A 23,858-nucleotide genomic window follows, 5' to 3' on the forward strand; every position below is an offset into this window, starting at 1 on the left:
AAGACTTTTTTTGAACGTTTAAGAGATTCTTTCAAAAATGCATCATGTAGAACAAAATTGAGAGAGGATGACGACGATGAAAAACCTCTTGAGACAGAGAATTCTATTGTCAACTAACTTGTATATACTGAACTTATTTAACTTGTTGAGAATAATAAATATTAATTTTTCTGTTATGTATGTGTCTTATTGAAGCTTAAATGCCATAAAATTTTAGTTTAATTTATTTAAAATCTAATGCTCAGCTTTAAAATTAAATGAAAAATTTACATAAATATAAAAAGCATCATTTTACTCAACTTAGTTTGTAAATGGAATTTAAGTATATTACATTTTATATGTTAAACATTAAAATTTAATTTTTACATAATTAACAAATAAAAAATGATTTCCAAGATTTTAAATCTTAAAAAATCTTAAAATTTCAATTCAAGTGCAAAAATTATATACAGAGGAAACATCCATAGATAGAAAGATAAAGAATATAAGAAAATTAACATTTCATAATCCTTTACTATAAAATTTGCTATTTAGTAAGTATAGAAGCAAATTAACGTTAACCTTAGCTCGTCCAAATATCTTCATGATTGTTACTCCTTCATACTGTAACTGTAGCAAATCTTGAATGTCTAGTTCTACTTTTTCTACTGCAACTCCCATAAATTTGGCACAAATAAAAAATACTCCCATCTCTTCAGTAGGACTAATATCAAATGTTGCATGTTTTAGTTGGGAAGGATCTATATCTGTAATTTCCAATAGAATGCCTTTTTCGTATAATTTTGCTCCAGTATATCTCAAACAGATTTTACATTTTACCTCCTGTTCTTTATTATTCTTAAAAAATAAATTCTTAAAATGTACTTTCTTCTTTCCTGATGATAAATTGTCTAAACATCTTTTAATGTATTGGTTGTAACATTCAAGTTTATCCTCGTAAAAAGATAACTTTTTATTCAATTTCTCTTGAGCTTCAGTTAATTTCTTTAATTCCTTTTTACAACACTGTTTATAATAATGGCGATTACAAATGTCTTTTCCTATATCATTTATTATAGTTTGATAATTATTCTTTCTTGATACAAATTCTGCCAGTTCTAAAATAGATAAATTGTGCAACAAATCATTTTGCAAGCTATACAATGATTTATGCTCAACAGTCTTAGAGATTTTAAATCTTGGCACATTCTTTGATAAAGATAGATTTTCCTTGCTGTTTGCAAATTTCAATTCCTCCTCTTGACTAGGCTTAGTAGTAAGCAAATCCAACAAAGTTTCTTTTACATTTCTATAATGAAGAAGGTCTATTATCATTTGTTTTGTTTTCACATATACTTGCTGAACATCAGATGATTCACTTTCGTTTACTAAAAATTTGTTGGTTAAAGTAAGACAAACTTCAGTCTGTCCAATAGTGGAGGTTGGAGTTGATTCTAAATCTTCACCCATTAGTGATTTCACAGTTGATGGAAGACCAAGATCAGATAATAATTGATGCAAAGGATCAGAAGATTTTGGTGCAATTTCATCTTCATACTGCAATAACAAGCAATGTACATCACACAGTTCTTGCACAGTTATATAAATTGTAGGCTGAGCAATAAGAGCAGCTTCTGAATAACAATCCATTTTGAAATAAGCTTCTGGTTCTTTCACTGTGCAAGCTTTCCTGAAGAATTCTTTAAATTTTTCGTGGCACTTTTTCAAAAAAGGATTTAAACAAGTAAGATGGTGAGAATCAGAACTAAACTTTTTACCAGATGCTGCAAACTGTAATAGTTTAGCAATTGATGCCAAATTACGTCTTTGTTCTATCGTTAATGCATTACCTAATCCAACATCTATGATGTCAAAAGCATCTGGAGCTGCAATTGCAGAGTTAATGTATCTGTAATACAGCAAATTCCCTACGACTTTTAAAATTTCCTTATCTGTGACATCGGGAAATTTATTATGTAGAGCATTTTTCAATATTTTAGCCATATATAATATTCCATATGGAATTTTATCCAAGGAATGAATAATAGTATCAAAAAATAATAATGTTTTCTCTTTTAAATCTCTGATAGTCCTATCAAGCCTATTTTTTACTTCTTCATGTTGTAAAGCTTCACTTTGGGATATTACATAGGGATATGAACTCATTTTTCCAGTTTGTGTTTCCATTTCATTAATCCATAATTTGTAGATCTCGACTGGATTTGTATTAATATGCAAAGTCTTGTCTTCTATAACTTGTTTTATCACAGGTCCGAGTAATTCACGTAAACATGTCTGACCTTGTCCGTTTCTATTAAAGCCTACTATCATTTTGATAACTAGAGGATTTCCTGTTAATATGTCTACAACATGATCAACTTTAGTTTTGATCTCTTCCTCGAGTGCTGTACGAAACAAGCACAGCAGTAAATATTCGTCTCTAGGAGTAGAACCATAATTATACAATGTTAAAATGAGCGATTCTATGAACTTAGAAGCTTGATTTATTGGTATGATCAGTAGCAATTTTGCAAGATATCTAGGTTCAGTCTGAAGTGTGTAGAAAAGATGCTGAAAAGCCTCTAATTTTGTTCTGCTATTTTTGCTTAAAGCTCCAAGTCCCTTTTTGTTGCCTAGCCATGATATGTCTGATAGTTGTGCATCTTTCTTTCCTGTTAAAGTCCTCTTTCTTTGACTAATCACTTCTTGAAGAGTCAGACGGTTTTTAATCAGCATGGCAATTTTTAAGTCCATATCATTTACTTCCTTTTCTAATTTTTGGTTATATTTTATAGTCTGCACCACTTTATTTCTCGTTTTTTGTAAATCTAACTCATCTTTATAATCTTTATCACTGATATTTAACAAATAAACAAATTTATGTACTACTCTTAAAGGAGGAGCAGAGGAATGTAGTATAAGTTTAAAATCTTGTCTGGTTTTATAACTTCTCCAAAATAATTGAATTTTCTTTGCAGCACATTCTTTGAGCAAAAGAGACTGAAAATGCCTTTTAGCCAGCCATCTTCTAACATAAGACTGCACCTTTATAATTTTCTGAGTTTTAATAGCTAAAGCATGTTTTTGAACTAAGTATTTTCTCCTTTGTATTAAACCTCTCCACCATGCTTGAATCTTTATAATTTTATCCACGTTAAGCTTAAAAGAATTCATTCTGGCAGAAAAATGTGATCGGGTAAGAAATCCACGAGCATAACTTTGCAATATCACAATTTTTGGCTCAATGAATTTGAGAAATTGTTTTCTTTTATCTTCTGAGTTTACTCCAGTTACTATTGAAGTGATATCATTTTGATCTAGGTAACAAGAGTCCACGCCAAGCTGAGGACGCATCCAATGACAATCAAGTGTCTTAACATTGAAAGAATAAAAGTAATTATGTAATTGACATGTTATCCAAGACGTTTCAATATCATCTTTACCTAAATTCTTGCTCCATTTTTCTTTCTTAATTTTTAATTTTTTTAAATTCTCTAGATAATTATCAATACAATGAGGAAGAATTTTTAAATTATTAGACAAAACAGGATTTAGCATTTGCAATGCTTCTTTCAAAATACTAGAGTTTTCATCCTTAACTGCATTATTGACAGTGATAATTGTTATGCATGTGCAGTTGGCATCTAATGCTATTCTGTTGGCTTCATTCACAATAGATTGGATCTCCTCTTGATAAATATATTCATCTTTGCATTTAGATTGTTTTTCAGCAAATAAAAACTGATATAAATCAGAATTTTTTGGTTCTACACAAAGAATGGAAGCTTCTGGACAAGACAAAACTTTAAATAGCTTCTTACAGTCATTCTGACGTATTGTCTGATTTATCCTACGTATAGCTTCCCGATTAAGTATTTGTTTGTTCACCTTATCAACTGCTTCTTGAATTTCATAATGATTTAGAAAGGGGATAAATCCTTTAAGAATTTTATCTTTTCTCATTTGTAACAATAAAATTTCATATTGAGGAACAAACTGCACATTAACTCCACAGATATGAGCTTTTTTATCAGTCAAGCCTTCAAATAGATTGCCTTTGTTCACAAGGATTTGATTAATTTGTGCAATGGCAGTCAGAACTTTCAGTCCACCCATTATTTCTTTGTAAGTCAAGTTATGTCCATTTTCCTTTCTTATCACAGAAAATTCTTCCATGTAGAAAACAACAGCAGATTCTATAATATCTAACGGTTCCGGCGAGTTTTGCAAGTATTTTATCATCATATCTTTATCTCGATAATCTAAAGACAGATTGAAATTACTTACAAAATTTTGGATGTTAACGTTCCGATTAGCTTCGGCCACCGTAGAAATCAACCGTTCCCAACTCACATCGCGATCTTTATACAAATTACTTAAAAATTGCAGGTAAGCATCCACGTTTCCCGGATCGATCTCGACCTCGCCCACCAAAGACCCGAGAGCCTTCCTCAAACCCGGAACGTCGCCGTTCAGTATCGCGGCTCCAATTTTATCTACCGTAACTTGCCTGTTTGCCCGACAAATAGAATCCTGTATCCTGCCAAAATCCGGCAGAACGACACCGTCTCTCTCAAATTGCCTCTCCATGGCACGTATCTGCTCCGTACTGAAATGCAAACGTCCGTAAAGATCCTGAATCCTGGGAGCACGTCCGAGTTGGAACAGATATAAACTAAGAGCATGGAGGCAGTACACCATTTTCGGTATATTTCGCTTATCGTACACGTCAAACGTATCGGGATGGAAATGAAGAGGCAGGCCAACATCCTCCATTGCCTTTAACCAATGGTTAATATTGTCCGTGTGTCGGAAATGCAGACCCTTCTTTAAATATATCTCTTGATTAGGATCATAGATCTTCTTAGCGGGAACGGTATTGGGAGAAATTCTGTGAGCTAATTTAGCAAGGTAAACTCCATTACGGAAATTTTCTTCTAGTTCCGTAACGGGTGGCAGTTCTTCTTCGATACACGACTGAATCCATAATCGAGCTTCTTCCAAGTGACACAAGTACTGGTAAGCGATATTTTCTTGTCTTTTCTCGTCCATTATCTCCGAACTTAATCTTTCCGCTTCGTTCGCGTCGCTTTCCGTATAATTTGCGCAATCCAAACGCCCATCCGTTTCCGCCGACATTACGAAACGGGAACTTTTAAAAGTCGACTTCCAATTCAAATTTCGCTCCCGTCAACCCCAACCGATGATACTTTTACTTCGTCACGTGACGGGTCGATTATTTATTTCGGCCATTTATACTAACGAATAATTATTATACCGTAAAAATTTCGATTAATTTGTTTAAATTTGTAAACGTTCTCGAATAGTTTGGAATTCCGGTAAATAAAAATATCACGTGACCGAATGTCGATCTGTACCCATAATCTCGAACGGCACGAGATGAGACTGAAAATCATCGATAGTCTGCTAGAAAACGTGGTGGTTAATGTTTCGATAGAATTTAAAAGATATAATAACTTTACATTAGTCGCATTACGAAAATAAAAACGGTTTAACGGTGTAAGATGGACGAAACGTTCGAATTACCCGATTTAGACGAAATCGAAGAAGAAAGCGTAAGTGAAAGTGACGTCACGTTTCGATTTTACGTCAATTAGTATGCACTTTTATATTCGAATCACACGTGATGACTGTGCAATTTCTATTCCTGTAAATTCAATGTTTCCCCCTTACTAGATTTACAGTTAAACTGCTGTATTCATTCGACGTGAATCATCATTATTTTTACTTTCTCAATTATATAAATAAATAATGAAGAACAGAAAACATTTGATGCACAAAGTTTATTTTGTGTTTGGCTCAAATGAAAGAAAGATTTTACAAGTTACTTTTAGGTAATTTATGTATGTAGTCTATACACAATTTATCTAAAAGTAACTTCTACCAAATATTATATTATTATACGTTCAAATGTAAATATAAAATTTGTTGTGGAGAATTGTAATATTAAAATACGGTAGAGCATCGAATATCGATCAACAGCGGTTAACCGAAAGCATTCCGGTTGACGAATTCAAATTTTCGCTAGTGCTGTGGCGCTGCGGCACTCTCCCCCTCCCTGCCCATCTAAACTGTAGGCCTACTGTAATGTATTAGTTTATGTAAGGTATGTATTTGTAAGACGTGTGATACAAAATATATACAGTAAGGTTTTGTGTTTAATACATTTTTTTGTAAACAATTGGTTATCCAAACAATTCCAGTCTCAAATTGTTTCGGATAATCGATGCTCTACTGCAGGGGTGGCCAACGAGTCGATCACAAAGCTTTTTGGTCGATCGCTTGCAATGTGTTGACTTAATGTGTTACACTTGTGACTGAATGCAATGCATGGACATAATGTGCAAATGCAACTGTAGGGATATCAGACCTCCGCATCCTCCCTCAAATGTGGTTTTGTCAGTCCATGTGCAATCCATTTGTGTACAGTTAAAAGAGGAATAAGAAATGTAGACAAAGAGTTGTAAAGTGGAGAGCATATATTTTAATATGCTCTCCACTTTACAACTCTTTGTCTACATTTCTTATTCCTCTTTTAACTGTACACTTTCTTACTCCTCTTTTAACTGTGGAGAGCATATATTTTAATATGCTCTCCACCTCAAATTAGTGTCTTGCCACTGTACTGTACATCATTCTTTTCCTGTTAACAATGGAATCGTGCCAGTCATCTATCTAACTCCATTCTGGAGAAAAGTTTTGAATTAAAATAACGTGACTTCCAGTACAAACGGGAAGTTTTTATATAGTTAATCAGGACCTCCTGCCCATAACCTTTCTATAATCAGTCTTGACATTCATCTTCTATCTAACTCCATTCTTGAGATTGAGGAAAGACAGACGGACAGACACAGTGGGAATTTATAAGTCTACAATTTTTTCAAATTGCAGTCCAAAAAATTAAATGAGAGTAGACCACTGGCATGCTTGATTTTAAAGCTTTGCTGGATTGATGTTTTGCTTGGTTGATTTGTGAGATAGTATAAAAACAACTCAAAAGCATATTCTGAATCACTGATTATATGCCTAACATGTTTATAAAGCATTATGAACTGCAGAAACTTAAGTTAAGCATATATTAAATCTGGACTGTTAGTTATATTTGAAATCATTGACATTTGCATTCATTTAAAATCCATAGCTAGGGTTAACCTTTTAAAACCCATGTCTCTAGAGGATGTGGGTTTTAAATGGTTTTACTTTTTCAACACTTTTTTATAACTTTGTAATAATCCTAGGGACAAAAAGTTATTTTTTCTTAATGCCATTTCTACAACTCTGAAATCTCTATCATTCAGTAGAAATATATGTGAAACAGATAAACAAACACTTAGATCAATGACATCCACCTTATGTTCAGTAGATTGGACAACTTTTAACCATATTAAAGCTAATTTTATATTCCTATTTTCCTCACACCTATCGCAGTAAGCTAAAACATGTTTTTCATTTCTAAGATTTTTTTCAATGTTTCAGAATATGTGATGCTATTTCCTGTGCACCTCTGTATGCAATGGTTTTATCCCAGAGATACATGTAAACATTGTTATCATAACAGTTATGAAAAACCAGATTTAAAACATACATATTACAATTGTAATATGTATGTTTTAAATCTTTCAAATCTGGTGTATTTTTAATTGTAATATGTACGTTTTAAATTCAGTTACATATTACAATTGTAATATGTAACTATTATATGTTACATATTACAATTGTAATATGTAACTGAAGTAGTAGTGAACTTTGGATAAGGCATTGCTTTTTGTAGGTTGAAAGAAAAAGTGAAATAGTGATCTGGATTATGTAATGCTAGATTTTGGTCTTGTTTAATGATTTTCTAGCCAATTCTGCTCGTCTAAAATAAGTATCATGTTCTTCCATAAAATTTGCCTCTTTTTCTTCACAATTATTTAATGCCTTAATTTTAACGTGTAATAGATTGCATTTTTGGCATGTATCTTTCTGCCTCTGGTGGAAATGTAAATTAAAATCTTCTTTAAAAAATTTTTTTAAGACCACTCAATAACAGTATTTGTTTTATTTTCTTTATATTCAAGCAAGTATATTCATCTTTATATTCAAATTAGGATATAAGAATTTTCTGTTTGGATTATTGGAGGTAGTGGGCAGCACCATCAATGCATTATTGTTGTAAAATTGTGTTATATTTAATAGATTTATTAAATTATTAACTAATAAAATTTTACTCCATAATATGCTGCATATTAGTTTGAAACTTGTCAAAGTGAACTTAGGCCACTTTCAAAATAAAATTTTTATTGTTCTATTAACCAGCTAATTTTCTGTTTGCAAAATATTAATGAATTTCGAATATAGTAAGCTGCAAATTGTTTAAAATGAAAAATGATGTAGAAATGTAAATATTATAACAGCTGACTTAATTTTTTTGAAAAATGGACTTTGGCCACTTTCAAAATAAATGACTCATATATTTTTCATGCTTTTATAGACAGAAGTTATAAAAGTGCTTAATTTTATAATCAAAACTAATTCTGTATACAGTGATATCTTGGCTTTCATTGATAATCCATTCAAAAACAATCAGCAAAATTCGAAACTACTGAGGCAATTATTTCCATATGAATCAACATAAATGCAATTAATTTGTTCTAGACACTCCAAAATACATACCAAAAACACATTTTATACAGAATAAATACTGTGTTTAATACTTAAAGCAATAAGAAATTAATATAAAATGAATATAAAAAATAATGTAAAGAATAAATTAACATTTAACGTGGCATTCAAAGGGCTGCTAGCTCTGGAAACTTTCTTTGGCCACATAATGGAGATAAAAGGAAAGGAAGCAATGGAATTGTTTTACTAGATGTGCGGAGTAATGCTCACACAATGAGAAACAACGTCATACTGAGCAGGAAAACATGTGGGTTGCCCTATGTTTTTGCAAAATTACCAGGAGGACGTGGGCATGCCAGTGAAATTCAAGGCAACTGACAAAAACTGAGACAAATTTTTCACAAAAAAAAATAGACAATCAAGCTCAAAATATTCTAACGATTAAACTAAGGTCAGACTGTCTATTCGATTAGAACTTGACTAATTAATTAGTCAAGTTCTAATCCAATAGTTAATATGGCCGTATTATTTGATTAAAAATAATTTTTCTGTAGCGCAATATTTATTCTAAATATTTATTTTCCTTAAAAGTTTAATATAAAATTAGAAGAGATTTATATTACTGAACAGCAATTATTAGAAAGTTATTATATTTAATTAAAGTTTAAGTATAAATTCTATTATTTGCTTACAGAATGTCTGCATTTCTGAAGATTATAGATTAAATTGTGTTTCAAACCAAATTTATTTTTCTGAAATATTTTTTTTGTATTCAATTTATGCTTTTACCGTTGTATATAAATTAGTAATCAATTTTTCAAAACTAAAAATATTAAATTTCAAATACCTGTACTATAAATTTTCATAAGTAATATATGAAATTTAGTTTCTTTTTTAGAAAATATTCAAAATAAAGTACAGTAAGACCCACTTAATGTGGGGGATGCATTTCTAGATGACAAAACACTAAACAAAACAGTGTTAAATGAGGTCATTTTAACATAGAGTAAATAGGGATAGGGGAACATGCAACCAAAAATTTAAAAAAATTTACTTTGAGTTATTTTTATATTAATTTGTGTTATAATACAGTATATGTTAAATAACACACAAACATATGCACACAGAAATGTAAAGTTCATTTTTTTGTGATGGTCCTGACTTTTCTGAAATTCTTGTTCTTTTGCAATAAAGTCATGAAGTTTCATTTGTCACTTTTTTCTTACCTTAAGCAAATGTCGATAGCAGAAGATCACATCCAAAATGCCTTGTTTTGCTTTTGCACGCCTTTCAAAATCTAGATCATTCGCTACAGTTTGATCAACGATTTCAGTTATCGTTACCAAACTTTTACTAAGGAAATCTGTAGAGAAATTTTTTGGGTTCTTCGTTTTCTGAATCACTATTTTCCAGTTCTACATGGATTCCTTGTTCTGCCAGTTCTTGAAGGTCGTCTTTGATAAGATTCTCACCAGAAATATCTTGTTCACCTACATCTCCTAATCCTTCTGTATCGATTAGGTTGAGTTTGATCAACCTAACGATACAGCAACAGGCTCTTCTCGTTGAGAATTCTTAGATACCTTCAGCCATAACTTCTTTCACACTTCGTTCATGCATTCATCAGTTAATTCTTGCCAAGCAAAGCCAATATTGTCTATGGCATCCATGATGATATATTTTTTCCAAAATTGCATCAAACAAACACAGATTTAAAGATAGTACATCTTTTTGCGACCTTTTTCTGATTGGTTCATGTTTGTAAATAATCGTACAGTAGAGTGTCGTTTATCCGAAATGTCGGTTAACCGAAAGCATTCCAGTCGGCAAATTTAAATTTTTGCTAGTGCTGTGGCGCTGCAATCTTTGGCTATATCTTGGGCTACTCCAATATTTTTTTGTTGGTGTGTGTTTTAGCTGGCAGCACTGGCATTTTTGTGTGGTGTTTTTCTGAGGACTGTGTGTCGTGCTGAATCGAACGTTTTTGATACTAGATCAACTTCTAAAGTATAATTTGTTGTTTTTATATTTTTCAATATATTTATTTTGTTTGTAAAAAATAAAGAAATAATTTTTAACGATACAATAGCCACGATTATTATTTTAAAAAGTTTACATTAGGCTTAACATCGACGAAAATTCAATGCAAAGCGACACGCAATGGAGAAAAATTTCAACATGGAATAGGTTAATATATTTTTTCGTACATAATTGGTTATTCGAAAAATAAGTTATCCGAACAACCTCAGTCTCCAATTGATTTGGATAAACGACGCTCTACTGTATTATGTACGAATCAATAAAATGCCGTGATAATTTAAATCAACGTAAATTTTGAGGTTTTTTTTTTTTGGCTTCAAGCAGATGGCATTATATTGAATCAGCGTTAAGTGGGGTCTTAGTATATCATCATTTTTTCCATTATGTAGATTACTGTGAGTTTTACAAAACAGTTACACAAACAACAAATTACTCATTTTGATGACTAAACAATAGATGTTTACCTATAAACATATTTTTATTTGGAAATGTTAGTTTATTGCTTACTGATTTTGTTTGTTTGAATTTTTCATCTAATTTTTCTGTAACATTTTTCTGTAGGTGTTCGTACAACTGCGAAGTCCTATCTTCTTCTTCCTGGAATAAATATAAAAAAATCTCTTCTATCTGATTAACATTATAATATTAAGAAGTTTGAATAATATTATATAAATTAGTTATTATTTCATCCAAATATCACTTCANAAATAAAGATGCAATTAAAGTAATAGTGCAATATTAAAATAAGCTATTAGTATATCAAACTATTATTTAACATTGATATTAGATATTAACTTTTGTTGATATTATAATAGATTTTTTCAACAAATTTGGTCAAACTTCTTGTACATACAAATTTTTTATTATAGGTTAGTTACAGATAGGCCTGAAAAAATTAAGATGAAGCCTGAGCCAGTTACAAATACCCATCCTTTTCAGAAAGCCATAAAAATTCATCACTTTTCACTTTAAATTCTTCAATATGCCCAAATATATAGTGTTTTATAAGAAATAATAATAATAAAATACATTAGTTTTATTTTAGATTGGGAAAAATTAAAATACTGATTGATAATCTAACAGTAATGACTTCCAAACTTTTATCAGGACATTAAAGATTGTTAATGAAATATTTATTGTCAGGAAAATAGAATGAGTGTATTTTTGGAATTTAGAATGCTTCTGTATTTATGTTGCTGACAATTAAAACATTTTTGGGATTAAAATCTGATAAAGTTTTTGACTTTTGAAGAAGAATTGGATATTTTCTTGTTTTATTGAGATGAAGAATTGTAGTTTAATATTGAAAATCAAATATTCATAAAACAAAAAACTACAAAAATAATGTATAATAATATATAGTTATGAGCTATTTTTATGATTTTGATGTATTTAGTTTAATAAAAATATACTGGTATTTTTTTCTATTTTCAATTACTTCAAAACATGAGAATTATTAAAGTTTATATTAAATCATTTCATTTATAGATTCCCACCCATTTTAAACCTGGTGAAATTTTAAAAAATATAGAAGCAGAAAATGAAGCAAAGAAACAGAAATCATCTAAATCTGATCCACAAGAAACCAATGAAATGCAACAAAAAACAAATGCGTCGTCATCTTTGTCTTCGGCTTTTGAAAATGCTTTTGGCCATTTAAAGAACTCAAAATACTATGAAGATCCATATTTGTCTGCACCTTCCAGGTATGTATATTTATTTAAAATTAATGCTTTAAATTTTTTGAGAACATTCAAGAGGACTATTTGGAGAAACAGTTTGTTGGAAATATACAATTTCAAAACCAAAATAGATATTAGATATTACTCATAAAACAATAAAAACTGATAAAATTTAAATGAAATGCTTTTAAGTCATTTAAAGATAAATAATCCTGTTAGTAGAAAACATGTTAAGAGAACAAATTTTAAAAATTATTTCTTGTGATTATACAGGAATAACTCTCTAAGTGTGATTTTCATTTAATGTGTGATTCACTATAGAAAAATGTGTGACAATTCATTAAAATGCAGTCACTGCCAATTTAATATATTTTACAGAACTTAAAACTATAGTTTTAAAAGTAAATTTTAACAAAAAATGGCATAAATATAAGTGATAAAAGATAAACGAAATGAAAACTTTAATTAATCAAATTATTTTATAATACAATTAATAATTATAAATTAAGTAATTTAGTACATCAGACTTTGGGATGTTTATATATGTGATAAAAGATGCATCGATGCCATTCTAAATTTATTTTAATAAAACAGTTGCATAATCTTTCAGAATCTAAAAGAATTCTTGCTTGCATATAAGTATATTATTCCTAGGTAAAATTGTTCTTATTCTGTGGAAAAATTGTTAAAACATTAATTTATATTTCTTAATTTATCCATTACATATTAATATTTATCTTCACTGAACTTTATAACATAATTTGTGAAATCACTTATAAAAATAATTCTTTTGTATAACTAAACATAACAAAAAATATCTAAATTTCTTTAGGATTTTATTTAATCCTAAAGAAATATAAAATGAATATAAAAAATAATGTAAAGATTAAATTAACATTTAACATGACATTTGAAGGGCTGCTGGCTCTTCAAATTCAAATTATTATTCATTTAAATGAGTTAAAGATTCAATTAGTTAAATAAGAACTACATTGTTAAAGAAAACTTCTTTATTGTAGAATTAATAAATTTAAATTTTATTAATTATTTTGATTTGAAATTGTAAACTTAATTTTAGTTATAAATATATTTTTTTTTCCAGTACCAAACAAGCAGCAGAAAAGTCAGTTGAAAAAATTGCACCAAACAAGAATTCCATTATTGTTAATTCTTGTCAAGTAAGAATATTAAGAATATTTTCTTCATTAATCCAATTTGATAGTTTTGATATGTGGACCGTTTATTTTGAAAGTGGTGTAAGTCCATTTTTTCTTCTTTCGAGATATTTAAACATTTGCATTTTAGTTGATTCAAAAATATAAACAAAGTGTACTAAGTTTGACAATGTTTCTATGACTTTAGAAATATGTAAGTTGATTGCATAAAGACTTCTATGTGAATTTATCCAAACTAATATATTCTTTCTGGGCCATAAATGGACTTACACCACTTTCATAATTACTAAACTGTAAAATTCATTAAATTTCTATTATGTAAAACTCAATGTCACTTGAAACACATTGCGTTTTATTCTGATTTTGTTCATATATAATAACAAGAAATAAAATAGTATTGTTTATTCTGAACATTAAAAATATTTACTTATTGTTAAACTATTTTATGATAAATTTATCATTATTATGAGCTTACCATTAGACACTGCTTTTCATTTAGATTCATTACATGGATTTTTTTCTAGTCCATCAAATTGTACATTTGTTGGTAATATTTACAGTTTTACTCTTCTGTTGTAAGGGGCTGTCTTTAAATGATGTCCACACTGAAAGGGAGGGAGGGGTTAAGACAAGTTGGACAAGGAGGGTTGAGTATTAGTGGACATCCATTTATTTCATTAAATTTTATACAATATGCATTTTATTATATTTATTTCAAAGTTTCTTGTATGTTTCATTTCTACTTATGGTATCTATCATTCATAAAGTGATGAAGGTTTTAACAGGGATAGAGTTATGTTGGACATCCATAGAGGGAAAGGGGTTACAAAAACTTGGACAAACTGGGACAAGAGGGAAAAGTAAACATTTCAAGAAAAATGCACATGTAATTTATGGATAGCCCAAGTGCTTAGACTGTAGAAAATGGACTTATACCACTTTCAAAATCAATGGTTATGCAATGTCATTTATCGATAAATTTTCAATTGATCAAAGCTTATGGTTATTTTAAAATGTTAAGTGTGAATTGTTTATAAATAAAAAGTTCACACTAAATTGTATGTATATTATGTGTTTTCTCAATTTTTTCCAAAAATGGACTTACACCACTTTCAAAATAAACGGTCCATGTAATGATAACAAATAGTTTTTGATACCTACAATCATAATATTTATAGATGAAAGAGAAGCTCCAAGTTTTGCACCATTATTCTTTTGTGCTACCTTAAATAATGATGTGTGAAAAATTCACATCCTGACTAAATATATTTCTTAAATTTAATATGATAGCAAACTTTTTTTAGCTAATTTATGAGCAATAGAAATTTGGCCAGTTACAAAATTGTGATTATTTCTATTTTAATCTTCCCTAAAATTTTTGGATAAATCTTATCTGGCTCATAAAAAGTATATTTTAAATTTTCTTAGTCTTCAAGTTCGGAAATTTACTTAAATTAGTTAATCTATACATTAAGTTTATAATAAATGCAGTGTTCTTCCCAGAATTATTGATATTTTGGCTGGTGGTCAATAAAACTTCTGAGTGGACCTCCTCATATTAATAACCTTATTCTAGCTTGAACAAGGTTATTGACATTCTGGTTTGAAATCTGTGGTCCTGTTGTTTTGGAATTATCATTATTTTGGTCATTTTCTTAGTTTTATTTAACATACAAGTAAATTAGTCTGATTTGATTTTTTTTGTGCATATTTAGAGATTTTTATTAGTTTTTGATAAAAAAAATTTTTTATATGTGCATGTGAATACGTTTTTTTATAGGCTTTTTATTAACTTTGTCCAGATAAAATATCTCAGTTTTCACCCACTTCCCAATTAAATGTTAAAACAAGAATTTCAATAATTCAGTGTTACATATATAAAAGTAAAAGGTATAAAATGAAAAATATAAAAAAAAAAGTTTTAAAGAAACTCTTTTTATTCACAAACATCACAAAAAGTAAATAATAAATTTTTTCTAAAATTAATTTAAAAAAAATAAAAGCTGGATGTTCATGTTTAGAAATAGTAAGTGTAACTAAGAATATCAATTTTCTTGGCTCTCATGAACATTTCATGCTTTTATTTTTGGTTGAATAATACCAAGAATGCTGCAAAAGTTTAAGAAAATTTATTTTTTACTTTTTATTGCATTTTAATTTCTTTAAGACTTTTTTTTTATATTTTAAACTTAATCTTTAAACAGAACAATCATATCTCTAACATACTTTAACTGAATTTTAAGAATTTTTCACCATAGTGAAGTTAATTAAAAAAAATAAAAGATCCTTGTAAAGATATTAACTGTAGATAACAATATAATATCAGCATTGCTGCAACTTGTGTTTAATTGAAATTTTCATTAAATTTATGTTCTCACATAAGGAAGTACAGTGGGTGATCGGTTAACGAACATAATCTGTTCCAAGACTTTGTTCGCTATCCGAATTGTTCGTTAACCGATTATCGGTTACAACCGATTATCGGAACAAATTAATTAAATTTCCATTAAAACATAGGTTTTAATGGAAATTTAATTAATTCGTTCTGGAGACCCCCCAAAATAAAAAAATATATACTTTCTTACTACGTTTATTTATATGTAGTAATAAAAATACGTACAGTACACAGTCTTGCATTTTTATTAGTCATGTTTTTTCCGTTTGGAAGGGTTAAAGAATCTGTCTAATGTCGATTGCTCTTCTCTCTTCTTTAAGATTTTTCGTAAGTAATTAATAGTATTGCAATTGTAGAAATCCCCAAGCCTCAACCTAGTTTGGATGCCATTCTAAGACCGTCATTCTGACATCATCCCACTTCTTCAAAGGATCTTTAATAACAGATATTGGTATTAATCCTCTTTTTTAGAAGAAAACATCTTGCCGAGTTTCTTGGTGTTCTTCATTCAAGAGTTCTTGGCGTTCTTCTGTCATCAGATCCATTTCAGGTTCCTTTATGAACTCTTCGATGTTCTTTATTTCTCAGATGTGATTTTTGTTACTCCTTTAGCTGCTTCAGTCTTTTTGATTATACAGTATTTTTCTTAGATAAGATTGAACTGCGGCCTACGGTAGACCTGTTCACGCCATACTGCACACCAACATCAGACATCTTCTGTCCACTTTATACCTTTGCTATTATACTCTCACCTTTCGAAAAGAAAAACAGACGCAAAACTTAACGAGTGCCTACCCGACGGTCTCGCGAATACATAAAAGAATTGTTTTGTCAGAAAAATAAAAGGCTGGAATTACAAGAGAGAGTTTCAAAGTTCGAAGGAATACTATCCAATCGGTATATACCGGCTTGAGCGTCGATGTTGACGTCTCCCATACCTCCGAAAAGTTTCAAATTGTTGCCCGAAGACAAGGGAAGACCAATTGATATTCATTATTTTATGTCGTATCTTCTTGTGTTTGTTCTGTGGGGTGTTCATTATCCGATCATGTGTTCGTTGTCCGAACATAAAAATTTTTTGCGAAAGTGTTTGTTATCCGATTTGTTCGTTATCCGATCTGTTCGTTAACCGATCACCCACTGTAGTAAGTCTCCAAATAAAAAATTCAATTCAATATGTTAAATATGCATTATACTATTCAATATATTGAATTTATCTTTGACATGATTGAAATATACGTGTCTATAAATATGCAAGCATGGAGTAAATCAAAATTTAAACTAACAGTTAAAATTAGTAGGTCCCTTTTTGAGGAGCCTAGTGATTTCTTAGATTACTGTAAGAATATTTAATCAGTCTTCCGAATTCAAATAAATTGCAACTTTTTGAACATCATTAAAAATAGTATGATCTTATGCAAGTAGTAACATCAATGCAAGCTTTTAGATTATGTCAATGTTTAAAGGAATTGGAGTGAGAATACAGCTTGATTTTAAATAAATTCAAATGTTAATTCAAAGATTAAGGAAAACCTTGAAAGTACTTAATGAAAAAAATCATTATGCTCCTTGAAAGAGGCCTGTTAACTTTCTTATGATATTAAACTCTAATAAAAACAATATTTGTTTTGACAGCAACTTGACTGAAATTATTTTTGAATTATAATTAAAAATAAATTTTACTTTCAGCGTGGAAATCCTCTTTTGAAACACATACGCAACATTCCTTGGGAGTATGGAGAAATCGAGCCAGATTACATCATGGGAAAGACAACTTGTGCTCTTTACTTAAGGTAAAACCAATTTTATTTATGTTATTTTTTAATTACTTTTTTCACTGTCAAGAGAAATAATTATAATTTTGTTCATTTCAGTTTAAAGTATCATAACTTGTATCCGAACTACATACACGAGAGATTAAAATCATTAGGTCGCTCTTATGAGTTACGTGTCTTATTGGTTCACATCGACGTTGTATGTTTTGAGTATCATATAAATAAATAAGTAATTAATGTTTAAGTTTCTGAAATACAGAATTTTATTATTATTTTAAGATTGATCCACATCCAGCATTAAAAGAATTATCCCAGATAGCTATATTAGCTAATTGCACTCTCATGTTAGTTTGGAGGTAAATTTATATTTTTTAAAGGGAGGGGGAAAAAAGCAAATATTACAAATTTCTTTCTTTTATTTAGTTCAGAAGAAGCAGGGAGATACATAGAAACTTATAAAATTTTTGAAAATAAATCTCCAGAACTAATCATGGAGAAGCAAGATAATGATAGATACTCTCAATTGATTGATTCCTTGACTTCTGTGAGATCCGTAAATAAAACTAATGCAGTAACCTTATTATCAATATTTGGAGTAAGTTTATCTAATATATAAAATATTTGATCTAATTGAATTGCCAAAGATGACTGACAATTTAATTTTTAGACATTAGAAAATCTTTTGCAAGCAACGTCTGAAGAAATAGCTCTGTGTCCTGGAATGGGACCACAAAAAGTAAGTTTATTAAAATTTTTTTATGATTAAAACTGATATTCTACAAAATATAGAAAATATAAAGCTAACATTATGTTAAAATTTTCTTTTTGATTAACTTTAAGAAATACATAAAATACATCATTCCTCATTAGTGAAGTATTCTTTATTCAGTTGTCAATTATCTATATACAAGAGAGATCAGAATCAAATATATTTATTTAGCTGTATTAGAATTTTTAGCATAATAAACATTTTAAAGATATCAAAAATACAAACTGTATGGAAGTCTTAATACTATAGAGAGCCATATATATAAATAACTTATTGAACAAACAAAATATTAGAATTATCATCAAATAAGCAAATATGGGGACTATAAAGTTCTGCAGGTTGGTCTTCCCCTTATAATAGATAAGTCATACTTCTAAAAAGAGAGGAACACTCATTTCTGTTTGCTGTTTAATTTGCTACATTATGAATTTTTTCAAGTTCCCTTTGCCACATAGCACTATCTTGCCATATTTAAAATATGGTTGAACTGCACATTAGCAGTATTTTTGTTTATTTGATCTCTACAAGCTCATTTGCAACTAGGTGGCTTAAAAAATTCTCTTGATTGACTGTCAAAATATTGGGTTCATTCTTTTATTCCTCCACGTAACTCCGAGTGAGCGACATCTGTTTAAAAATTCCTGCAGAATGTGTTCCTATATTCTGATCAGGATGTGTACTGTCAGATGGCAAAAAATGGCTGCTTTTAGTTGTAGTTGTAGTTTACAATGGAAAGTAACAAGGCGTCCTCCATGGCTCAGATAGTTTTGTTTCAGTGTACATTATGTGGTTTTATGAATGAAAATTTAGAAGCTGTGAAAGCATGTGCATGTGGTGATGTGTCTTCTTCTCAAATGGAAGCCAGCTTCTAAGTTTTTTGAATGCTCTGTTGGCAAGATAATCCATTTTATGGTTAAATTTTACAATTGGGAAACTACTACTGCATATACTCCAACATGATACTATCAGTAGTATGGGTGGCGCCATCTTTCTTTTACCATCGTACCTAAATGCCTACAAACAGCAGCAGAGTAACCTCTATTAACGCATGCAACCATTACTCTTATTATGATATTCATTTAAACACTCTGAGCTCAATCTATTAAATTGTTTGTCTTTATCATATTCTGTTGTTTTATAAAAAAACAATGACTAATAGAGTCTTATTTAATTTTCAGGCATCTCGACTTCACGACGTTTTCCATCAACCATTTTTGAAAGCAAAGAAGTCTTGAATTGTTGGCACTCTAAAGAATATTTTTTTAAACCAAAGATATGTACAGTATAATAATCTCATGGCTGACTAGTTTTATCTGGAAAAGAAAATCTGAATAAATATTTCTCGTTTTATAATGATTCATGACAAAGTATTTAAAACAAGTTATTACCTTTTACACTTTTTAAATCCATTACAAGCTTAAGTGATTCAATTTGTTGTTTTAAATCATCCATTTCCTTCCTTAATTCTTCATATGCCTTTTATAATGACATCATTTGATAAATATTAAGTAAAAAAAAATCATCATGTACAGGGTCTTTCAACAAGAAGCGTCATTTTAAATCAACAGAAAAACTATATTTTTATTTTAATCCAAAACACAAACTCTGAGGTTAGTAATGGAACACACTATATGCCAAATGTCCGCCTTGGCTCTTCTTACAAACAATGAAAAATTTCATCAAAAGAATGATCATGTTTTCGCATAATAGTGGCTGTATTTCACCTTTGGGTGCTTGAATTGTTGCTGGAAGCATTGGTGTAGACTTCATCTGTAATGTAGCCCCAAAGAAAAAAGTCTAATGGTGTTAAATCACACAATCTCAGCGGCCAATTGAAGTCTCCATTTCGAGAAATCACACGTTCAGGAAATTTTTCACGCAATAGAGCCATTATTTCACAAACTGTGTGGCAGGTGGTGCTGTCCTGCTGAAAATAAGCATTGTCCGCATCTGTAGCATCAATTTTAGGCTCAAAAAAAGTCAGTCAACATCGTTCAGTAATGCAATCTATTCACTGTAATGGTCGAACCAGGAGTATTTTCGAGAAAGTATGGCCCAATTACACCTCACCAAACTGTCACTTGTTGTAGTTGGAGAGGTTGTTCAACTATTTCTCTTGGGTTTTTGGAGTCCAGATGCTACAGTTTTGCTTGTTTACGTACCCAGACAGATGAAAATGAGCCTCATCACTCAGAATAATTTTGTTTAAAAAAATCATGATTTTGTTCATGCATTTCCAGCACCCAATCAGCGAATGTACAGTGTTGTGCGTGATCTGCTGGCTTCAATTCCTGTGTCAACTGCAACTTATAAGCATGTAGACCACAGGTTCTCAAAATTATTTCAACCACTGTCCACTTTGAGATTAAAAAAAAATCTACTGCTCCCATATTTTTTAACTTATCTTTTTGCATTACCATTTGTTGTTTATCTTAAAAACAGTTATTGCAAATATAATGTTTAAACATGCATATTATATGGATAGGATAGATAGGGTGTGACCCATATCCTATTTCTGAGATCAAAGAATGTTTCAATAAGAAATAAAACTCATATTTAATCACTGAGCCTTCTACTGCCCCCCTGAAAGCTTCCAGTGCCCACAAGGGGGCATTATCGCCCACTTTGAAAAAGGATGATATAGACCAAGATCTTTATGCAAAATGAGGTGCAAACTGGTTTGTGATTGTCTCGAAATGGACAAACCTTGGTTTTCAGCCACACAGCTACAGCAGCGATATTTTCAGCTGACCTGGCCAGATTAGCACGAGTTGGAGTCTTCACATCATTAACTTGTCTGAGATGTTCGAATTTATTGATTAAATTCACTATAGCTGTGCAAGAAGGCACTTGAAGATAACCACAAGCAGTGGAAACTTTACAAACTGTCTCTGCAATATTTTCACTATTTCAATGCGTTGTGCGAATGTATATCAAACCATATCTGAAACTCCTAGTTTTTACTTGTCAAATGTCACCGCAATGACAGTTGAAAAATGATGTGAAATTTAAAATGACATACATTGTTGAGAGACCCTTTAGATACTTACATTTTTACACTGTTCAACATTTTCAAATCCTGTTTGCCTGTTTGGCATTGCAGTAGTAGTCAAAGTTATGGTTGTTTCTTCTGCAACGGATTGCAGTTGCTGAAAGTTTGCCAACTCAAAAAGATTTCTCAGACCAATTTGATAGCCCTAGATGAAATTTTAATACTTCAGTTTTCAAAAATTTTTTAAAGTGAATCACTTTTCAGACATACCTTTAGTGTTATGTAGCCTAGAGCCAAATCTGTCTCCAAATTGTCCCATTTGTGGCGAAGAGGAGGAGGTAGTCTTGGATAGACCAGCATAGAATCCTTGTGGCAGATGAATGGAGTCATAAATATAGCTTGATATTGGCATTTTGTTGGTTCAGTGACATTCAAAAGCACATTTTCAGTTCCACATTGAAATATTACCTAAAAATATGAAAATTTGCCAACTCAAAAAAATTTCTTGGACTAATTTAATAGGAAATTTAATGGAAGGAAGTTGAGATCTCTCAACCAGTACATTTGTCAATCTTTAGCTAAAAAAAGATTGTAAATTCTTTCTATGTCTGGACACTAGGGGATGCTAAAGATTGCCAACAGCTTGGAAATACATTGTTGAAAAATTAAGATATGACAATTAACTCTTGGTAGAAAGCAATTATGAAAATAAAGATAAATATCTTACTTAACATATACAAGTCTAAAATACAGGTTACCCCGTATAACACAGTAGTTACGTTCCAAAAAATTGCCGTGTTATACGAAACAAAGAACTAATACGAAAAGGAGGGTTAGGTTCCAAAATTAAAAAACATGCTAATATATTCTCATAATTAAGATAAATATCTTCATAAAAAATTTTTAAGTGATACATATTAATATAAATTAAACAATGTTTTCTTCGTCATCACTAAAAACACTATTAATTAACCGAGAGCGTTTTCTTTTTGGCAAGTTATCCTTATCCTCTGAGCATTTTTCTGCATTATCTTCAGATCCATGCTTTACCTTTTGCAAAATGTATGTAATTTTAGATTGCTTGCTTCTAGTTAAAAGGTTTTTATAAATTTCCTTATATGGTGCTAAGCACTTATGAAGAATAAAGCAAGTATGGAATAAGGGAAAAACATTCGGCAACATCAGAAGCAGAAGCGTTGCAATCTGGCAACATTGAAACAAGTTTCGAGAAGGACCACGTGTATCGACAGAAGGCAAGAAGAGAAAATTACTTACTTAATTACTAATAGTTCACGAAAATTATTATTTTCGTGAACTATTATTACTTAAGTATGTAAAAATTTATTATATTTCATGTTGTACGAGGGTTTTACCCACTTCTCGAACCGTGTCAGAGTGAATCCGTGCTATAAAAGTACCGTGTTATACGGGGGTTACCTGTATTTGAGTGTTTTTAATGCTGAGAAAAGGTTAACTATTTTACTGCAGAAGATTGTTCAAGCTATGAAATTTTAATGCAAAATTTTGCTAATTTTTAACTGTAAACAAACAGAAAGTCATCATATAACCAGTAAAGACCATTTAAAAATGGTCTATGAATCCATATTTCACTGTTAAACACACAATAACTTATATAAACTTACATGATTTGTCATTTGATGAATGACAATAGTAAAAGTTTCTTGATTGCTTCCATAACTGTTTTAACAGTGCTTTATTAATGTGATTGAAATTCAATTGGCATATACTGATACTAAAGAGTAACTTTTTTACATGCGTATGTATGTAAAAAGTTACTCTTTGCATTATTATTATTTAATATAATTTCAAGAGTCACCAGTTGATGATATTTTTAAGCGATGATAAAAATCCTAGTCTGCTTATTTGACATTCAGCATGTTTCAACTAAAGCAAAAAATTTTGATGACAGAATCTGGGAAATACTGTTTAAGCATTGTGATCAAATGTATTGTTTGAAATTATTCATTTTAAAAATTATTGAAAAAATGATTTCTATTTTAAGTGACATCTTAGCATGTTATCAATTTGGAGTCTAGAAAACAAACAAGACTACAAGCACCTTCATTAATTAGTAAGTAAAATTGGTGACAATAAATAATTCGAGTGGTAAAAAAATTTAAAACTGGCAAAATGGTTGGTGTTTTTTTAAATTTTCCAAAGGGACACCTGTACAGTCGACCCCCCTATAACGTACGTTCCTATAACGACAATTCCTATAACGTAGCGAAAAAATTGTAGCAACTTTCGTATAACGTACCTCCTATAACGTCGTTTCGCGACAAGATTGATAGAGTCTGGACCAATAGTGGATGAGCAGCCGAACTACTTTCCTCCGACCCTGCGCCACGCTACGGAGCGGCTAAATTGAGTTTGCTATCGTCTGTTTAGTATTATATATAAATTAT

General features: G+C 30.3%; 3 protein-coding genes across 5 annotated transcripts in view; 1 reads left to right on the forward strand and 2 right to left on the reverse strand.

Annotated features, from left to right (window-relative positions):
* Positions 1–220: 220 nt before the first annotated feature.
* LOC111626800 (ras GTPase-activating-like protein IQGAP2) lies at positions 221–5,359 on the reverse strand. Its single transcript, XM_023370306.1, has one exon. It carries the CDS (start codon positions 5,116–5,118, stop codon positions 502–504), a length of 4,617 nt encoding a protein of 1,538 aa, XP_023226074.1. The 5' UTR covers positions 5,119–5,359; the 3' UTR covers positions 221–501.
* On the forward strand, positions 4,868–19,757 carry LOC111626801 (DNA excision repair protein ERCC-1-like). 2 transcript variants are annotated; one of them, XM_023370308.1, is made up of 9 exons: positions 4,868–4,998; positions 12,133–12,350; positions 13,429–13,504; positions 17,586–17,689; positions 17,771–17,870; positions 17,951–18,027; positions 18,095–18,266; positions 18,339–18,407; positions 19,619–19,757. In XM_023370308.1, the coding sequence occupies exons 2-9, from the start codon at positions 12,238–12,240 to the stop codon at positions 19,673–19,675; spliced, it is 768 nt and encodes a 255-aa protein (XP_023226076.1). In that variant the 5' UTR covers positions 4,868–4,998; positions 12,133–12,237; the 3' UTR covers positions 19,676–19,757. The 2 variants fall into 2 exon arrangements, with proteins under 2 accessions (XP_023226076.1, XP_023226075.1); XM_023370307.1 differs by lacking the exon at positions 4,868–4,998 and adding an exon at positions 5,417–5,555.
* LOC111626803 (N-acetylglucosamine-1-phosphotransferase subunit gamma-like) overlaps positions 18,531–23,858 on the reverse strand; it is a 21,442-nt gene continuing 16,114 nt past the window's right edge. Inside the window, exons 6-9 of one of the 2 annotated variants that reach the window (XM_023370311.1) lie at positions 21,703–21,900; positions 21,491–21,637; positions 19,829–19,916; positions 18,531–19,753 (exon numbers count right to left, since the gene is read on the reverse strand). In XM_023370311.1, the coding sequence (XP_023226079.1) occupies positions 19,734–19,753; positions 19,829–19,916; positions 21,491–21,637; positions 21,703–21,900 (453 nt within the window). In that variant the 3' untranslated portion in view covers positions 18,531–19,733. Of the gene's footprint in view, positions 19,768–19,828; positions 19,917–21,490; positions 21,638–21,702; positions 21,901–23,858 lie in introns of both variants that reach the window. The other variant, XM_023370310.1, reaches the window with a different exon arrangement.

This window comes from Centruroides sculpturatus, unplaced genomic scaffold, assembly GCF_000671375.1.
Source record: "Centruroides sculpturatus isolate CEXI.00-Female unplaced genomic scaffold, Cexi_2.0 scaffold280, whole genome shotgun sequence".
Taxonomy (NCBI): domain Eukaryota; kingdom Metazoa; phylum Arthropoda; class Arachnida; order Scorpiones; family Buthidae; genus Centruroides; species Centruroides sculpturatus.

Coding starts and splice junctions, on each gene's coding strand:
- LOC111626800 (XM_023370306.1), bottom strand. CDS start 5,118: ATGTCGGCGGAAACGGATGGGCGTTTGGATTGCGCAAATTATACGGAA.
- LOC111626801 (XM_023370307.1), top strand. CDS start 5,505: ATGGACGAAACGTTCGAATTACCCGATTTAGACGAAATCGAAGAAGAA. Junction 5,556..12,132: donor ACGAAATCGAAGAAGAAAGC/GTAAGTGAAAGT, acceptor TTTCATTTATAG/ATTCCCACCCATTTTAAACC. Junction 18,267..18,338: donor CCTTATTATCAATATTTGGA/GTAAGTTTATCT, acceptor TTTAATTTTTAG/ACATTAGAAAATCTTTTGCA.